The sequence below is a fragment of the Perca fluviatilis genome, chromosome 4 (genome assembly GCF_010015445.1).
Source record: "Perca fluviatilis chromosome 4, GENO_Pfluv_1.0, whole genome shotgun sequence".
Classification (NCBI taxonomy): Eukaryota; Metazoa; Chordata; class Actinopteri; order Perciformes; family Percidae; genus Perca; species Perca fluviatilis.
Window position 1 is genome coordinate 7476123 of NC_053115.1, and position 18164 is coordinate 7494286.

Here is an 18164-nt window from a genome sequence, read left to right on the forward strand (position 1 = left end):
TTGTTGTCGTGTTGTAGCTTTATTCAGTAGTAATATAAATGAGTTGAATCAGCAGACTGTGAGAAGCACCACTGGGCCCCTCATTGAAGGGACTTGTACTTTTCACATCAGAACCCACTTGATAAAAGGTTGTTAAAACATCTATTCAACTTAAGAAAAACATTAACACAAAGCAGAAAGAAAAAGAGATGAGATCAGTCACAAAAACAATACCAAAAAAAATAAAAATTAATGTATGTGAAGTGACAGAGTTGACACACTGGTACATGACTTTACTGACAATGTGCTATAGTCTGCATTGGTTCTTCCATGCATCACTTTACCTTTATTTCTGCAGCTACAGTAGGTTTAGTGATCCCTCTGTATACTTTGTGACTTTTTCCGGCCTCACATCGCAGCAAATTTGGGTTACACAGAGATACAGCGACTCAAAATCAACGCATCCTACAAGTTCAGAGTTCACAACAGGAGAGACCAGTTAAAATAGTAAAAGTGTTGGTCTGTGCAATGAAAAAAAAAGCCTACAAGCTATTTTGAAGGAGGATTTCTCAAGTGTTTGTAAAGACAATTAAAAACAAAGACAATGTGAAAAAAATAAATACAAGGGGTTGGTGTTGGACAGTTGAGTCAATCATATGGTTTGACCATTTGAACACACAACACATCTGAATGTAGTTATGGTTTCTGCTAGGAATGTGACTTTGATGGTGTATTTAATATTCAATATTTAATAATATGCATCTGGTAATATATTTCTTACATCCTCTTTTCTAATCACATAGTTTATTACAGAATCTCCTGGCATTGAGTTGCTTAGGAGCGGGATGAGAGAGAGACAGACAGAGGGAGGGAGAGAGAGAGAGAGAGAGAAAGAGAGAGGGAGAGGGCACATAAGTTACTATGGGAGTGTGCAGGGGGTTGGGTGTGGTTTAGCAGGAGACTTCCATGGTCTGGGGTCCAGCCTGGTTGTCCAAGGCCCCCATGGCGCTGCCCTCCAGCAGGCTGTTGAGGTTGTTGCGGCTGCGACTGCTGTCCATGGACGTGATGCTGGAAGAGGAAGTGGTGCGTGAGCGAGCCAGGCGAGTCATTCCTGATGTCGGCACTGAAACAGACAAACGTGACGCATTGATATTCCACTCACACAGCACGGAGACTCAGCGCAGTGTGGGAACAGATGCAACAACAAAAGTGCGTACCATGCAAATAATTCTCAAATATGGAGACTAATCAAATAAAAGAAATATGAATAGAAACAGTAAACAGAAAATGGTTGCATGTGTGTTCACTGTTAAAAAACAAACAAAAACAACAACCTTGAAAACCATACAAGAGCATTTGCAATCCAACTGAAGTGGCTGAGGAAGCAACACCAGCAGGTCATGCAACAAAATAGGACACTGAGGACAGAATCCATGCTAACAGGACAAACTGAACTCTTACAGGGAGATGAATGTGTGTCAAAGTATGCAGAATGATCTCACGGTGTGTAATACTGACTGTATCCACCACACTGTTGCTGCTGTAGAATACCAATATGAAACCGTGCTCTCTGGAGAATTTCTGCATACATTGATATTCATCCACTGTGGAGTGCTAAGAGTCTATTGGGTTCTATTGGGTTCAAAGCGTACTAGTCTGGCAGCTGATCAAGAACCCAGTACCTGATTCGTTGCTGAGGTGACTGAGAAGAACGTAGGGAACTGTAAGCAATGATTCAAGAAGGAAGAAAGAAGGAGAAAGGGAGAAATGTTGAAAAAGGTAGCTCTTACGTTGCTTCATCCCACATCAGTGTATTTCTGATTCAAACTGAGGCTCTGTCGCAGCTTGGTGGTCAGTGAGCACAAAAAAAGCGGTTTGCTATCAACAACAGGTAAGAAATCATAGCATGTGTGCAAACTAGAATCTTTATTTCCTGTACTTTTTGGCTGTTTCTCTTTTGCATTTCACATTGTGGCAATTCGTTAATGAGGGAAAAGCAGCTTTCAGAAACATGCTGAGGTGTTGAGATTAATTTTCTACACTTTCTCTGCTTGAAAACACTCTTTTTAATCAGTTTTAATCCTGCAGTGGCATTTACTCAACAGGGGGACTCTGTGGCCTTTAAAGCAACACTGGGGCACTGACATACTGGCTACACCTCTGAATTTTTTGCAGTTCAGAAGAGTATCGTGCGAAAAAAAAAAAAAAAAAAAAAAAAAAAAAAAAAATTTTTTTTTTGGAAGGGAGAAAAAAACCTTTTAAATTTTTTTGAATATTGGTCTGACAGTTTTTGTTTTTCTTTGCAGATGAATGACCTGGAGGCCTGTTTAATTATGCACGTTGAGTCTCTCTAGAAAGAGACTGCATCATTAAACAGTTCTGGATAGAAAAGAAAATCACACCACTCAAAAAAGGGGTATTTTTTAACACCCACTCTGAACAGGAAATGAATTACTGTTCAGCATATCTTGAGTGCCATTGTTATTTCAGTCATGCTAGAAGCACTTACACCTCACCTACTGAGGGTTGTGGGGACCACACACTGCAAAGACCAGAGAGGAAATGGCGTTAGCATCCACAGAGCCCATCAGGCTGCCTCTCCGTGACCAGGCTGACAAAAGACTGTGTCTTTTCATGCACTGCTGGCCACAGTCCAAACCCCATTGGTGGGGGTGTTTAGCAACAGCTCATAGGAGACTGCAGTGAAAACAACCCTAGTTTAAGTAAGAGTGTCACGGCACTCACGTCAACAGGAAAGTCTGTGAAGAACACAGACAAACCTCGCCCACACACGTCAGCCCAAAAAGGTGTAAGCCTGTAAACAATTCTTGAACATTCAATACAGATTTGACTAGTTTGTACCGGTATCATTTTATATTTTGAGGTTTTTACTGACCAACCACAAGTAGCAAAAGACACGTGAGCATGTTTACTTACTGTAGCCCATTCCCTGCACAAAGTACTTGAAGGCCTCAGCAAGTTTCCCTGGCTGCGAACAGATAAAGGATCAAAGTTAGAGGATCATTTAGAGAAATTGCTTAATGATCAAACCTGAAACCTGAAAAACCAACCTGAACAACTTGGGGCAAGCCTCCACAATCCGCCATCTGGAGAAAATTATCAGTCACATTAATTCATTCTTTGTATAGTCAAAAACATTATATCATACATTTTATTCGTCAACAAATGTATTACAAAAAGTTTCACCTTTAGCAGTGTGGTCTTGGTTGGATTTAACCTGGAATTGCACTCCACCTGAAACATTAAATGAGAGGTTACTACTGAGCTAAAAAATAAATAAACATCCTTGCAAACACTCCCCAAAACTTCTTATGTTACTGAGATGACGGAGTGTAACTCACCACAGCCTCCACAGCAGGTGATGTGTCACCAACCACCAGCAACGCAGGGCACCTGGATGGGAATAAGATTAGGCATAAATATTCTCAAAACCGTGCACTGAGAAACTAAAGTTTATTTGTGTCTTCTTAGTCCTAAAACTTACGTCAGTGTGTTAACTGTGTCCTCATTCAGACCTACGATTGGCCTCTCGATCTCCAGGTCCCGACGGCTGGTGCAGGGAGACAAATTACGATTAGATCTGGAACAATGTGATCTGGCTAAAAAGTAAAGTGACTTAGCAGAAATCCAGATTTTTCAGTGCACCTCATGATTTAATATCTTACCCTTGTTCTTTGTATTGTGTGATGCATTGCTTCTTTCTATGTATTCAGATCTGGCTTACTGCACGTTCTGATAAAGAATTTACATGCTTCGGCTATACCCATAAATGTGATCAAGGACACAATAAATGAGGAAATGCTAGAAACCGCTTAGAAAAACATTTGTGTACAGTGTGTAATAATGTATTGCATCATACTATTGATAGGAGCCACAAAAGAGGGCCAGGTTGTCCTGGTTGATGTCTTGGGCAATGTGGAGTCGGTAGGTCTGGATCAGCTCCTGGTTCTCGGTCAGCTCATCCTGTTGAACAGAGTAAAACAAGCCTCAAATGAAATAAGAGGTAGACTCCATATACAGTTTATGTAATCAGCATGTATTGACAGGGATCATTTGCAATAGTCATCCAGACAAGCTGGTGTATCTGTATATCCAGTATGCTTAGCTTTAGCACTGCGTTTATATTATTGCTTAATTCACATGAGGATTGCGCGCCGTTTACAGCAGCTACACCTGCAAAAATAAGACAAAAAGAAACCGTGTAATTCTCAAAAGCACCCGCGAAGGGTGAAATGCTCCTGTGGTATTTGCATTTATTTAAATGAGGTAATATGCATACATTTGGTGCAACACTGGCCCCCTGCTATACAAATGAGCCTCATTGCAAAAACAGTCCAATTCACAACAATCAGTGCTAATATCTACACACGGTTACAGTGAAATTGTTAGCGACTTCAGAGTGGGTGAGCAACTGAAGCGCATTTATGAAGGGGTGACCTCCACTTCAAATCATGCCATCTTCTTTTACAATCTGAAGGTGCTGACAACCCCAACAGCACTGACAGACGTGGTTTCTCTCCGTCACGTTTAAATTCCTTGACCGAAGTTTTGAGGAATGCCTCTGCACTTCGTCAGTCAGGACCTGTAGCTCGCAGTCTGACAATGTCACTTTTCTTTTTCTCTCTGCCATTGTTTTGCCTTCTGTGTTCTTTGCACAAAGGCAACATATCTACTTTGCCACATCGCAATCAGAAAGAGGGCAAATTGCACTCAGCTGCAAAGCTTTATGGGCGTGTTTGTGCTGTAATATTATAAGGGCAATATCTTTTGCGAATCGGACCATGAGAAGGGGCAGATAGCGGTTGAAAGTGATGCGCAATTCATGGTGCCATCAGCGGCCACAATCCATTCTTTGTGAATTCATCCGTGAGTCTGTAATTTACCAGTTTATATATCCAGGAGGACAGAAATAGAATAATTAGTAAATGTCTGTTATAAGAGCGAGATGAGGTAAAGTTTATCAAGGGAAATCAAGAAAAGCCTCCCGAGGTTCAGTAAGGGTTTCACATTGTTAATGAAAAAGGTCAACAACACTAAAAAAACAACACACATGGTGAGTAATGTACTGTAAGAGAAACTCACAGTGCTGAAGTGGTGAGCCATGATGACATCCACCAAATTACTGGTCCATCCAGACAGCTGCACATGAGAGGACGACAGATCCAGTTAAGACAGAGACAAGAGCTGACTTTTTTTTATTTAGGTAGGAACCTTATTGTTATGGCTATATAGCCATGCCTGTGTCTACATGAAGTGTATGCACTGACAGATTTAATATTTGATTTTGAAATTTATAAAAAGGAAGTAAATACACGGAGAAGCCAAATTTAAATTTGAGAAATTGTGAAGGATGGGGCGTCCTGGTGACCTAGTAGTTGTGGTGCATACCATTATAAACGCAACCTTCCTGGTTCGATTCAGGCCAGCTTTGTAATGTCTGCTTGCAAAACTAAAATAATCGAATTTTTTAGTTTTAGTTTTCGTCTTTGTCAATGTCTTTCATAGAGCAAATAACTTTATATCTTTCAGAGTTGACATTTCCGACCATAGACCTGTCAGACAGACAGACAGACAGACAGACAGTCTATGCCATAGACATATATATATATAGTTTCCGACTGGGAACCCAGAAATTCCGACATTCCACGTCAAATTGAACACAACATAGTCCGCGCCCCTCGCCTGGCATCATGGCAGTACCGAAAGTCGGAAGAAAGCAGCAGAGACCTATTTGATTATGTCTGTGTCAGATAACAGCAAGTGCCTCGCAGTGGAAGGTGGTAAAATATGTGGACAATTTATTAAAGGGAAAATTTGAAAGTACATTTGAGAAGTGCACACAAGGAGGCTAACCTAGCTTACCTTAACGAGATAAAGGAGGAAGCAAAGCCCCCTTTCCCCGAAAGAGAAGCTAAACCCGGTACAGGGCATGGATGTATGGGTAAAGGGAATGGATGTATGGGTACAGGGCATGGATGTATGGGTACAGGGCATGGATGTATGGGTAAAGGGAATGGATGTATGGGTACAGGGCATGGATGTATGGGTACAGGGCATGGATGTATGGGTAAAGGGAATGGATGTATGGGTACAGGGCATGGATGTATGGGTACAGGGCATGGATGTATGGGTACAGGGAATGGATGTATGGGTACAGGGCATGGATGTATGGGTACAGGGCATGGATGTATGGGTACAGGGAATGGATGTATGTATGTATGGATACAGGGAATGTATGTATGTATGGGTACAGGGAATGGATGTATGGGTACAGGGCATGGATGTATGGGTACAGGGCATGGATGTATGGGTACAGGGCATGGATGTATGGGTAAAGGGAATGGATGTATGGGTAAAGGGAATGGATGTATGCGTACAGGGCATGGATGTATGCGTACAGGGCATGGATGTATGGGTAAAGGGAATGGATGTATGGGTACAGGGAATGGATGTATGGATGTATGGGTACAGGGAATGGATGTATGGGTACAGGGAATGGATGTATGGGTACAGGGCATGGATGTATGGGTACAGGGAATGGATGTATGGGTACAGGGAATGGATAATAATAATAATAATAATAATAAATTGAATTTATATAGCGCTTTTCATGGACTCAAAGTCGCTTTACAGGGCAGGGTAGATTATAAAAACATAACAAAACAAAACGAGCAAACAAAACAAGTAGAACAAAACAAGATACAGATGAAAAAGGGAGGGGGGCAGGTGGACTATGGGTAGGCTGAGGTGAAGAGATGGGTCTTGAGGCGGGACTGGAAGATGGTGAGGGACTCAGAGGTGCGGATCTCTTGGGGGAGGGAGTTCCAGAGCCTGGGAGCTGCTCTGGAGAAGGCTCTGTCCCCAAAACAGCGCAGGTTGGACTTTTGGATGGAGAGGAGACCGGTTGAGGATCTGAGGGACCGTGAGGGTTGGTAGGGGGAGAGGAGGTCAGTGAGGTATGAGGGGGCCAGATGGTGGAGGGCTTTATAGGTGAGGACCAGGATTTTGTAGGTGATCCGGTGGGAAATGGGAAGCCAGTGGAGTTGTTTTAGGACTGGAGTGATGTGGTGCCAGGATTTGGAGCAGGTAATGAGGCGGGCGGCTGAGTTCTGGACCAGTTGGAGTCGGTTGATGTTGGTAGAGCTGATGCCGAGGAGAAGTGAGTTGCAGTAGTCCAGTCGGGAGGAGATGAAGGCGTGAATGAGTCTTTCAGCAGCGGGGGGTGTGAGAGAGGGTCTGATTTTGGCGATGTTGCGGAGGTGAAAGAAGGAGGTTTTAATGACTTGACGGATGTGAGGCTCAAGGGAGAGGGTGGAATCAAAGATCTGACCAAGAGGGAGGATGTAGATGATGAAGAGGAGGGGGCCAAGTACGTAGCCTTGGGGAACACCTTGAGTGACTGTGGCTGTGGCAGAGGTGTGGTTGTGGAGAGAGATGAAATGGGATCTGTTGGATAGGTAGGACTGGAGCCAGCTGAGTGCAGTACCTTCGATACCGAGGTCTTTGAGTCTGGTGAGCAGAATGTTATGGCTCACAGTATCGAAGGCTGCACTCAGGTCGAGGAGGATGAGGATGTTGAGGGAACCGGTGTCAGCAAAGGTGAGGAGGTCGTTGAAATGGATGTATGGGTACAGGGAATGGATGTATGGGTACAGGGAATGGATGTATGTATGGGTACAGGGAATGGATGTATGTATGGGTACAGGGCATGGATGTATGTATGGGTACAGGGCATGGATGTATGTATGGGTACAGGGCATGGATGTATGTATGGGTACAGGGCAGGGATGTATGGGTACAGGGCATGGATGTATGGGTACAGGGCATGGATGTATGGGTACAGGGCATGGATGTATGGGTACAGGGCATGGATGTATGGGTACAGGGGATGGATGTATGGGTACAGGGCAGGGATGTATGGGTACAGGGCAGGGATGTATGGGTACAGGGCAGGGATGTATGGGTACAGGGCAGGGATGTATGGGTACAGGGAATGGATGTATGGGTACAGGGCATGGATGTATGGGTACAGGGCATGGATGTATGGGTACAGGGAATGGATGTATGGGTACAGGGAATGGATGTATGGGTACAGGGAATGGATGTATGGGTACAGGGCAAGGATGTATGGGTACAGGGCCAGGCAGCATGATGGAGACAACAGCAGGACAGAGAACACTACAGGCGTACGTTCACCGGCGACCCGATAGCTGCTGGTCAGTAAATACGCATTAACACCACAAGCTGGAGGAAGCGTGGGTTAATATGTGTATTGATACTGGGATGTCTACACAACTGTGTGAGTCGATAGACGTCAAAAAGTTCGCCACTTTACCTCAACCAAAGTTCAAAACACCAGTTTATGTCTGTCTTCTTTAGTCTATTGGCTAATTAGGTTTTTTTCCAGGAACACATCACTTACACATTTTGCACTTACTGCAGCTTCTTGTGTAGACTGTTTACATATTTGCGCTCATCATATGTACATTGTATGTACTGGTGTTATTGTTGAACACACTGTGAATACATACTGTATTTCTAAATTGTTATGATGTTTTTGTTGAGTTATTATTACACTTTTTAATACTTTTTCTGACCTTTTTGAACCTTGCCTGTGACAAATAACCCATATTACAAACAAAACTAAAACTAACACTAAAACTAATAAAAACTAGACTAAAACTAAGCATTTTCAAAAAATAAAAACTAAACTTAACTAGCAAACCCGCTTTAAAAACGTATTAAAGGAACACGCCGACTTCTTGGGAATTTAGCTTATTCTTATCCTACTGCTCCGAATAAGTGACAAAATAACGGCAACATGTTCCTATTTACATGTTGTGATTTGTAGAGTCACAGCGTGTACAAAAAACAACGTGAGACACAGCCATCTTCTAACCGTAATCAAACCGGGAACTATATTCTCAGGCGGAAGAATATAGTACTTGGGCGGAGTGATATGCTCGCAGCAAGCCTGTCTGAGAATATAGTTCCCGGTTTGTTTACAGATAGAAGATGGCTGTGTCCTATTTACGTTTTTTTGGCCGCGCTGTACTCTAAATCCTCAATATGTAAATAGGACTATGTTAGCGTACTGTCACTGTCACTGGTCACGAGCAGTAGGCTAGTTGGAACCAGTTACCTGCAGGATCTGTGCTGGGCTAAGCTAATGCTGCAGCCGTCAGACAGCGTTACAGCACGCACGGAGATGAGAAGGGTATGTATCGACTTGTCTTACTCTGGGGGTTACGGTGAATAAGCTAAAATTCCCAATAAGTCGGCGTGTTCCTTTAAAACTAAACTGAATTTGAAAACAAAAAGTCAAAACGGAATAAAAATGAAAAAATAATGAAAAATTATAAAAACTATAATAACCTTGGTCACAAGTCATAACCCTCGGTCTCTTTCTCCATCACTATTGTCAATAAGACAACATCCTGAAAACAATCTTTAAAAAAAAAAAAAAAGGTCTTGGTCATTTGGGTTGGTTGAGCCAAAGACTAACATGAGAACAAATGAAGTGGGTTGATTTTAATCTATATGGGACAAAGGTCATATCAAGCTCCCCCTGGTTCAGTGACTGTGTGTAACACTAACGCGGCAAAGAATGTTCTCCCCCAACAATCTTGTATACCACACACAACAATGTACTGTTCACAGTATTGAAGTATAGTAGTACACTTCAGTATTGTGACCCATTGCGTCTTACACTTAAAGCAAATTATTTCACTCAAAATGAAACCAATCCAAATGAATGAACACTAATAGTGCTGTTTTTGACAAGTCTGTCCAGGAAAAACCTGAAGCTTAGTTTTGATTAATTTTCGAGTGCCCTTAACCCAAAAACTGCAGGTTTAATCTAATTAACACAGGATTAAAGTCCCTGCCTCTGTTTTTAATGCCATTAATCCAACACTTATACATCTTACGCTTATCTTTTTTAAGTCTCTTTAAAACAATATCCTATTCATAAAAATGTATTATCAAGTATTGTGGGTATTAACAATGGCTTGGTGTAAGCATCCACGATTCTAAACTAGTAATCTTATTTAGTTCTTGCATCATATAGTAAAGTGAACCTTACAAAATATAGAGTAGACTAGAATAAAATGCTAGGCATAAATAACATAAAACAGTTATCTTAAAATAGTATGATTAGGGTAGAGAGCATAAAGGAAAGTGGTTGAACTCCAAAATGCATTCATTAATAACAACCTAACAAATGGCTGGAAACTGAACTGGCTGGTTAATTATTTAAGTAATAGCTCTATGTTGCAGAGTGACTGAGGACTAGCTTCATGCTGCAGTGGGAATACTGACCTTTGAAGCTGCCCAGTCAATCCAGCCTTCAGCACATGGGTCGACATTGATCAGAACCAGCCCCTCCACCAGGGTGGGGTTGTTCAGCTGGAAAGGGAAGGACGCATGTCAGTGCAAACTTAAAAGTATTACATTTTTACCAATAAAATAGTCCTACATGGGTGTTATCTTGCATTATGCATGGTTTTGTGCATTCCCTCAACAGTGCAGATACAAGATAAGGCCCTTCAGTGTTCTCTAAAGTGATAAAAAAGGGAAGCATGTCTGTTTGTTTACATGAAGATATGAAACAATGAAGATGGAATCCTGGGCTTCTAAATTAAGGGGTGCAGTTTTGGAGTTGCCTGAAGACAGAAACAGGATGTCTGGGAATTCTAAGATCCATCTCGCCCAATGCTGAGGGATTACTGCAGATGCGGCTTTCAACATCATGCAAATGCAATGCAGCAAGAGCTGCTATAAATCTATCAAGGGTAAACACATTTTGTTCCTAGCAGGTTAGAGCAAATTTCAGAATCAATTGTCTTCATTAATTTGAAACAAGAGCAGACTCTCCATGGAGAGCTTGGTGGTACGACTACTAATCCCTACACCTTCCCTTTTTTCCTATGACCACCATCCTCTCTTGCCATTATTCAACTTCCAGTGCTTCCTCACTCCTCTATGTTACTTCAAGCTCTTTCTGCTCTATTGTACACAGTTATTTTAGCTGAGTGCGGAAACTAGACGTAAGCAACTGAAAAGGAGAGAATCACCAAGGTGATTCATCAATTGAGGAATGGCAGCGTATGCAGCAGACTGTGGAGAAACCTGATGCCCTGTGTGGGCTTGATGGGAGGCTTCAATGTTCAGTGTAAAAAGCTGTGTGGCCTGAAAACCTTCAATTATTACAGGCAAAACGGAGAGGAAGACAAACAAATAAAGGGGGTGAAAGTGTAGACGCTCTGCTCCTGATTGGGACTCACTGCGAAGCGGGTGAGGATGTACGCTCCAGCTCCCACGCCGATGCCGATCACACTGTTGACCCTACAGAGTAAACACTGGTTACTGTGGGACTGAAGATGAATAGTCAATTTATGCACATTACCACTGATCAACTATTAACACGGGGGCCACTCACTTGAGCTGAGTCATCACAGAGGGCAGCATTTCAGCCAACTCATCCATGGTCGGGTAGCGATAACTAGAGACAGATGAAAAGCATGCGAGTGGTAAATACGGGGTCATTACCTTATGTTTGAATTAATGTGAAAAACTGAGTTCATCATAAATTTAAATTCTCAGCACTCTTTTGACAAATAGGTCAAACAATGAATGTGCTCCATTAGCAAATGAACTACCAGCTGACCTTACATTTTAACTAAAGAAATTGATTGCAGCTCTTACATCAGCAGTGAAATACATTTGTTTCCATTTATCAGTGCATGTAAAACCAGTCTGACACCCACCCGGTGGGGAAGGGAGGTGCACCTTCCTGCTGGCCAGGCGCGTCCACGTGAACCACTGCAAAGTGCTGCGTGATCTCCTGCATGTCCTCATAGTTGAACAGGGTGTTGAAGCATGACTTGTCTAGAAAGGTGCAAACAGAACTCAGAGTGTGAGAGTTCAGCAGTTTAAACTCTGGTGGGTGTGTGTGTGTGTGTGTGTGTGTGTGTGTGTGTGTGTGTGTGTGTGTGTGTGTGTGTGTGTGTGTGTGTGTGTATGTATGTATGTATGTGAATGTCAGGTGCAGAGGCTAAAACAAAAGATTCATCACATCCAGGACATTGTGTATCAATGAGTATATTTTTGGCTGACTCACGGTTCAGGCCAATGTCATGATAGGTGAGGATGACTGGTCTGTTGCCCTTGGGAACACCTCTCATTGTCACATGGAGAACGCCATGGGGAGTCTCAATGTCATGCTCCTGCAGAAGAGAGAAGAAGGAGAGAGTACGTTCAAGACGGATGGAAAAATACATTGTGTGTGTGAAGAGAAAAGGCTTGCACACAAGACCTAATATTTCACTACTTTAATTTGACATGGGTGTTGTCTTTCTGTGGCATGGCCGATGTTGTCACATTTAAAAGGATGTTTCTGCCGTTAATTAATAAATCAACACAAACAACAGTTCTGTCTTTGCAGCTAAAGCCTGATAAAGCTTGTGCTCCAGAACTCCAGTATCCTCTAAAAAATGATCAAAATCACATAGAAGAGCCATTTGGATGACATATTCCTTCATTACCTAGCTAATAAGTAGAGGTGTTGAAATTAATCAAATAATCGATGCATCGAATCGGGGACGTGGACGATGCTGCATCGATTATTTCTGTTTACAATTTAATGTAGGCCTAACAACATTTCTGTTTACATATTCTGTTATGTTTTGCACATTCAGGAAGTGCCATGTGCTCAGTGCTGTAGTTCGATGTATCCAATTTATTTAGTATTAGAGCACTGCAGAATGTTTTGTTTTTGAAGCTTGAAAAGCTATGAATTAAATATCCTACATGGCTTTAATATAAAAATGTATTTGACACATCGTGATGCATCGAGATATCGAATCGAAGACATGATAATCTTAATCGAATCGGGAGATCAGTGAAAATTCACACCTCTACTAATAAGCCTAGCCAATGCAGCTACATTTCTTTCAGCTTGTCAAACTAGCAAAGTTACATAATCAGGGAACTACATCCTTGAGCATGTAACGGGTGCACAACACATGGATTAGCACTAGAGATAGAAACTGCAGTCTAGGGCTGGGCGAGATTCGTCATATCGCCAAAACTATATAAAAATGTCTATTGTATAAATTTTTCTATAAAGATTTTATCGTGAGGTCGAAAACCAGTGGCCTAACTGCGTTATGGCAATATTTACGCCATATGGATGCCCACTACGTTGCGATCCTCGCAGTTTGTTAATTTTGCACTAAAGTTTTAATAAAATGGAAAAATACTTTTTTTTTTTTTTACACTTTTTTTGAAATTATCGCCCAGCCCTACCGCAGTCACAGAGTGGCCCCAAAATAACCACTGTCCATGTTCATTTTAATGACAGAATGAACTCCAATGCAAAGGTACAGTGCTTCAAGTGTTTTTAATATTTTTTGGACATTAATGGAGTTCTATGGTATGGAGAGATAAGATGCAGTACATCAGGCTGTGGCTACACAGACAATATTATTAGTAGCATAAATTCATTTAAGCATGGTTTTATTCATAGGATTGTTTGATAATAAATCAGTTTTATGCTTTTAAGCAGTGGAATATTAATTATATTGTTTGGGCTTGTTTTCTTTTGCTAATCACAAAGCAGGTGGTAATGGGATTCCCAAAAAAGACAGACTTGGAACTATTTCAGAAAAATTTAGCAATTTTTTGGCCATAATGACTAATAAAGTAGGCATGTGTGAAAAAGGGACAACGGTTAAATCTACAACAATGCTTGAACAAAGCTTGAACACAGAAGTGATGACTTTATTCACAAAACTCAGATACAGGAGACACATATTTCCTAGAAAAACACCCGATGACCACAACATTTAGGGTTTCTATGTCAGATTGAGGATCCAAAGCATGCACCTCTTCTCCACCAAACATTCCTTGTACCCTTGGACAAACAGAGCACTGAATGAGCTGCCTGGGAAACCGTCTTTTCATCCGGTATAATAGTCTTTTTATCCGAGTGTCTGAAACTCGCAGCGATTTCACAAGTATGACACTGCAAAAAAGAATGTCTTTGGAGAAAAACTCATCAAAATTCAAAGAGCTCACACCAGCTTCATTCTTTCCATCGTGTTCTTTTGAATATTTTTCTTTATCAAGCGCGAGGAAGCTACACGTCAGTACTTCACAGTGCTGCTACAAAAAAAAAAAAAAAAAAGTGATTAACATAAATTGGGGGAATTAGTTAAAAGATGACATGGCAAAAACAATCAGAGGCTCGTATGAATGTTTATGAGACTCAGAAAGAGTGTAGGAAGTGACATAACGGGAAGTGTGATAAAATACAGGAAGTGACAATGCCAGTTTCCAGAATTCCCTCAGAATCACAGCATCACAAACACCCACACCTCCCAAGGTCAGTATGCATTGATGCTGTATACAAGGCTGTGCATGACGTAACTACGTGCATGTATACTGGGTGGGGCGCTCAGCACTCGCCTGGGCTCAAGGCCCACTGGTCATCAATAACGAGAGCGGGCCTGTGCGGACGACAGACACGGGTTATGGATGACTGACACAGTGGGGTCGTGACTCTAACTCTTTCCCCTCCTTGGTTCCCACTACAGGCTGTCTGATGGATATGTGTCACAATCTCTTCAGAAGAAATGGAGGTACATTCTCAAGGACAAGGCTGCAGTAATTTACATCTGCAATCTGTAATGGACACAGTAACCCAAAAGGAAAAATACTCCGCAACGGAATTAGATAGCTTCATTTGTGTGGGTGTTGGTACAGAGATTAGCCTGTCGCACAAAACATGAAAACTATGTAGCACACAGTCAGTAAGGGTTGCCTTTTTATTTTTTAAATGATGTGCAGTCTACTGTTACTGAATATAACCTCTCAAGCTGAGATGGAATAAACCATGAAGAAACTCTCCTGCTGAGAGTAGACCTTGCGCTTATTGGAGGCCTTTCCACAGATACAACAGAACAACCTGTTATAGATTAAGAGAAAAGTCTCCATTGCTGCAGAATTTTTGTTTTTAACACAAGGACAGAGTCAAGGACACTCAGTGCAGAAAGAGAGGCTTTGCCCTAAGAAACAAGGCAAACACTTGTGCTAATGCCTGCCTTCGGTCATGTGCATGTACTGTACATGGACCAGAGAAAGCAGGCATGTATGCCGTACCAGTGATAGGAAATGATAAAGGGGATGGGAACATAGGGGGGAAATAGAGAGGAAGATGAGAGAGATAGAGAGTCTGGAAGTGGATGGGAGGAAATAGAGCGTGAAAGCAAGTAGGGACAGAGGTACAGAGACAGGAGGAAAGAGAGAGGAGAGAGGGTGAGTCCTGTATGACTAACAGAAGGGTGTGCCTTAAAACAGAAGAGGCGCATTGCTTTAATTGTTGTGCCTTTCAAGCCATGTCCTGGCACAAACAAGGGTTGAGAATCATGGACAAAAGGGCTTTGGAAAGGGAGTGAAGGAAAGGGTCTTTTATCCATCTATTTAGCTCTTGGCATAGTTTAAAAGCTGTATTGATCTGGGAGTGCTGCCTCTCACCATTTCCTTTCACAGTCACACATATCTATACACACACACACACACACACACACACACACACACACACACACACACACACACACACACACTACATACAACACACACACACACACGTCTCAAGAAAACAGACATGGGGTGGGGCTGCTAGCCTGGACAGCTAGAGGGGGAAAAAAGAGGGAGAGAGCTGCAATGGCAACAAAATTCATAGTGGCTAGTAGTTGGACAATAAGTGTGTGTGGGTGTTTGGGGGGTAGTAGGTGAGACAGGAATACTGAGTAGGGGTTTGTGCTTTGAGGAGAGGGGCTTCTGGAGGTTGCCCGGGGCAAACACTTGGGCTCTTGGGTTTTGGTACCAGAACAAGGAGGGTGAGGGAGATGAAAAAAGGAGCAGTATGTCATGCTATTCCTCTTCCCGCAATCCCTCTCTTGTCAATCCCTCCTCCCCCTCCTTCCTGTTTTCCACGCCCTGCCAGGAACGGCACCAATCACCCCTGAGAACAGCATTACATGGCAAGAAACACCAAGCAGTCTGCAAATGAATTTAATGTACACACAAGTACATATGCATACAGACACATACATCCATGTCTCCTATGCATGTTCTCCAGTGGGATCATGCCAGGTACATGCCACCCTGCTCTCCTTTGACACAAACAGCCCTCCCTACCTGCAGCACACACGCGTGTCATAGAAGCAGTGGGTTGAAACTACAAAATCAAAGTCTCTAGAGGGGAGAGAAGGAGCCGCTACAGTGGTTTTGATGTGTTGTTTCTACAGTGAGTGGTGGGGTGAGTGACCTCCCTGCTTGTTTTCATTGTTAAAAGAATAAGGAACACCATCTTCAACCGTTCACGGGCAAAACACGCATTCCTGCAGTTATGGATAAACACAAAAATGCCCCCTAAAACACACAAATACCAACAACCCTACTGATGGACACCCACATACTGGCAGGCACGTACACATTTTCTGGGCATCTGCAGATTCAGAGACACTTGAGCACAACACACATGCATCTTTCATATCATATTAAAATGCACCACTGCTCTCTCAGCATGTTTAGGCTGTGCAGACTGCACACATGGGTACCGTGTGACCTGCATGAGCAAAAACACATACACAAATACACACAATGAACAAATGTTCACCCAACACTAGCAGCTGCCTAGAAAGAAAAAGCCCAAAGTCTTAGCAGTCTGCTGAAGGTAGTGACAAGCAAGCCAAGAAAGACTCCCACCAGCTTTTCCTTCTTACAGCCAGTTGCTGTCACCTTCTTTGAGGAAACTGCACAACAACCTCCCCCTAATCTTAACCAGAACCTCCTGCTGCAAGAACCCAGCCAGGTGTGTCAAGGCAGGCAAGATACATTTGTCACTCACCACTCCATTCCCAGAGCATGCAATCTGGTCCAGGTCCAGAATAGCTGACATGTTTTTCCCACGCAGGAGAGGAGTGTGTTATGCTATGTGCAAGTGTGTGCTGGGCAGCTTTGAAGATCTCCCAGAGGAGGAGGAGGAGGAGGAGGAGGGCGGGAGCGTTGGTAGGAAGGGAGGGATGTAGGGAGAGGTGGCTAGAGCAGCAGCGACAGGGAAGATGAAGAAGAGAGGGAGGAGAAAGACACAGCAGAGGGAGTGAGGAGGAGATGGGTAAATAATCTGAATGGAAGCAGAAGGGGAGTAGATAAGATGCAGAGAGAATGAGAGAGAGACAGAGACAAGAGGTAGGAAAGAGAGCAGGAAAAGAGACAGAGGGGGAGGAGAGTGAGACTGCAGTTTGTGCTTGGTAGTCACAGCGCGTCCGTACATTCAGCCACCGGTGCGTCTAATTGGATTGCAGAGGGTCAGGTGGGTAGGGGGAGAGGGTGGGGCTTAGAGGAGAGAAGAGAAAAGGGGGGGGGGAGAGCGGGAGGCAGAGGGGTGATGGGGTGCAAAGGATGCAGAGGCAGTCCTGGAAAATGGGCAGGCTGCTGACGTCACACCGTAAAACTGATAAAGTGAAGAGAGCAGAGGAGGAGGTTGACTTTGACAGCTCGCCCTGGGCTGTTTTCTGCATCAGCAAAATGGCTGCTCATCGCTGAGAATTAGCAACAATAGTCTCCAGATTTACTTTAGCTTCACCTTGCTGAGGGTAAAGACTGTAAGTGACCTTAGCATCCAAATAAGAAATACCTCAACATGAATATCCATAGACCAGACCCTGTTAATAACTTCCGTTTTCAAGAATCACTCAGCAGGACTAGTGTAAAATGCAGCAGTCTGACATACACCAACGATAGCTTTGCTGAAAATGTTGTACATACTGCAATACTACTTTATCATCATGTAAATATTCTTGCAAACTTAGTGTTTATTTCAGTATTGACATTCAAAAGAGAAACCTCATTATGTTCCAAGCTTACCAGAAAATAAACCCACAATGAGTTACTATTTTTATTCAACATACACAACCCTACGTGAGAGAATCTGTTTTCTCTAAACCTGCCTCTGAATCATTTGATCCACATAGTTGATTGATCCCTCCTTTTCTACTCTCCTATGTCATCTGCACAACTTCTGGCAGTGCAGGTTGTCATGCCTTTGTTTGAGATAGGCTGCTCTGTGCAGCCAATGGCACACGTGTGATTAGCAC

At 42.8% G+C, this 18164-nt stretch overlaps 1 protein-coding gene across 3 annotated transcripts in view; it reads right to left on the reverse strand.

Annotated features, from left to right (window-relative positions):
* ndrg3a (ndrg family member 3a) overlaps positions 1 to 18164 on the reverse strand; it is a 42118-nt gene continuing 23954 nt past the window's right edge. Inside the window, exons 1-15 of one of the 3 annotated variants that reach the window (XM_039799196.1) lie at positions 16916 to 17309; positions 12122 to 12227; positions 11769 to 11889; positions 11441 to 11503; positions 11286 to 11346; positions 10321 to 10407; positions 5083 to 5139; positions 3860 to 3963; positions 3485 to 3550; positions 3342 to 3393; positions 3187 to 3234; positions 3051 to 3086; positions 2917 to 2968; positions 1662 to 1700; positions 1 to 1102 (exon numbers count right to left, since the gene is read on the reverse strand). In XM_039799196.1, the coding sequence (XP_039655130.1) occupies positions 930 to 1102; positions 1662 to 1700; positions 2917 to 2968; positions 3051 to 3086; positions 3187 to 3234; positions 3342 to 3393; positions 3485 to 3550; positions 3860 to 3963; positions 5083 to 5139; positions 10321 to 10407; positions 11286 to 11346; positions 11441 to 11503; positions 11769 to 11889; positions 12122 to 12227; positions 16916 to 16966 (1116 nt within the window). In that variant the 5' untranslated portion in view covers positions 16967 to 17309 and the 3' untranslated portion in view covers positions 1 to 929. Of the gene's footprint in view, positions 1103 to 1661; positions 1701 to 2916; positions 2969 to 3050; positions 3087 to 3186; positions 3235 to 3341; positions 3394 to 3484; positions 3551 to 3859; positions 3964 to 5082; positions 5140 to 10320; positions 10408 to 11285; positions 11347 to 11440; positions 11504 to 11768; positions 11890 to 12121; positions 12228 to 16915; positions 17310 to 18164 lie in introns of those variants that run through there. The other 2 variants (XM_039799194.1, XM_039799195.1) reach the window with 2 other exon arrangements.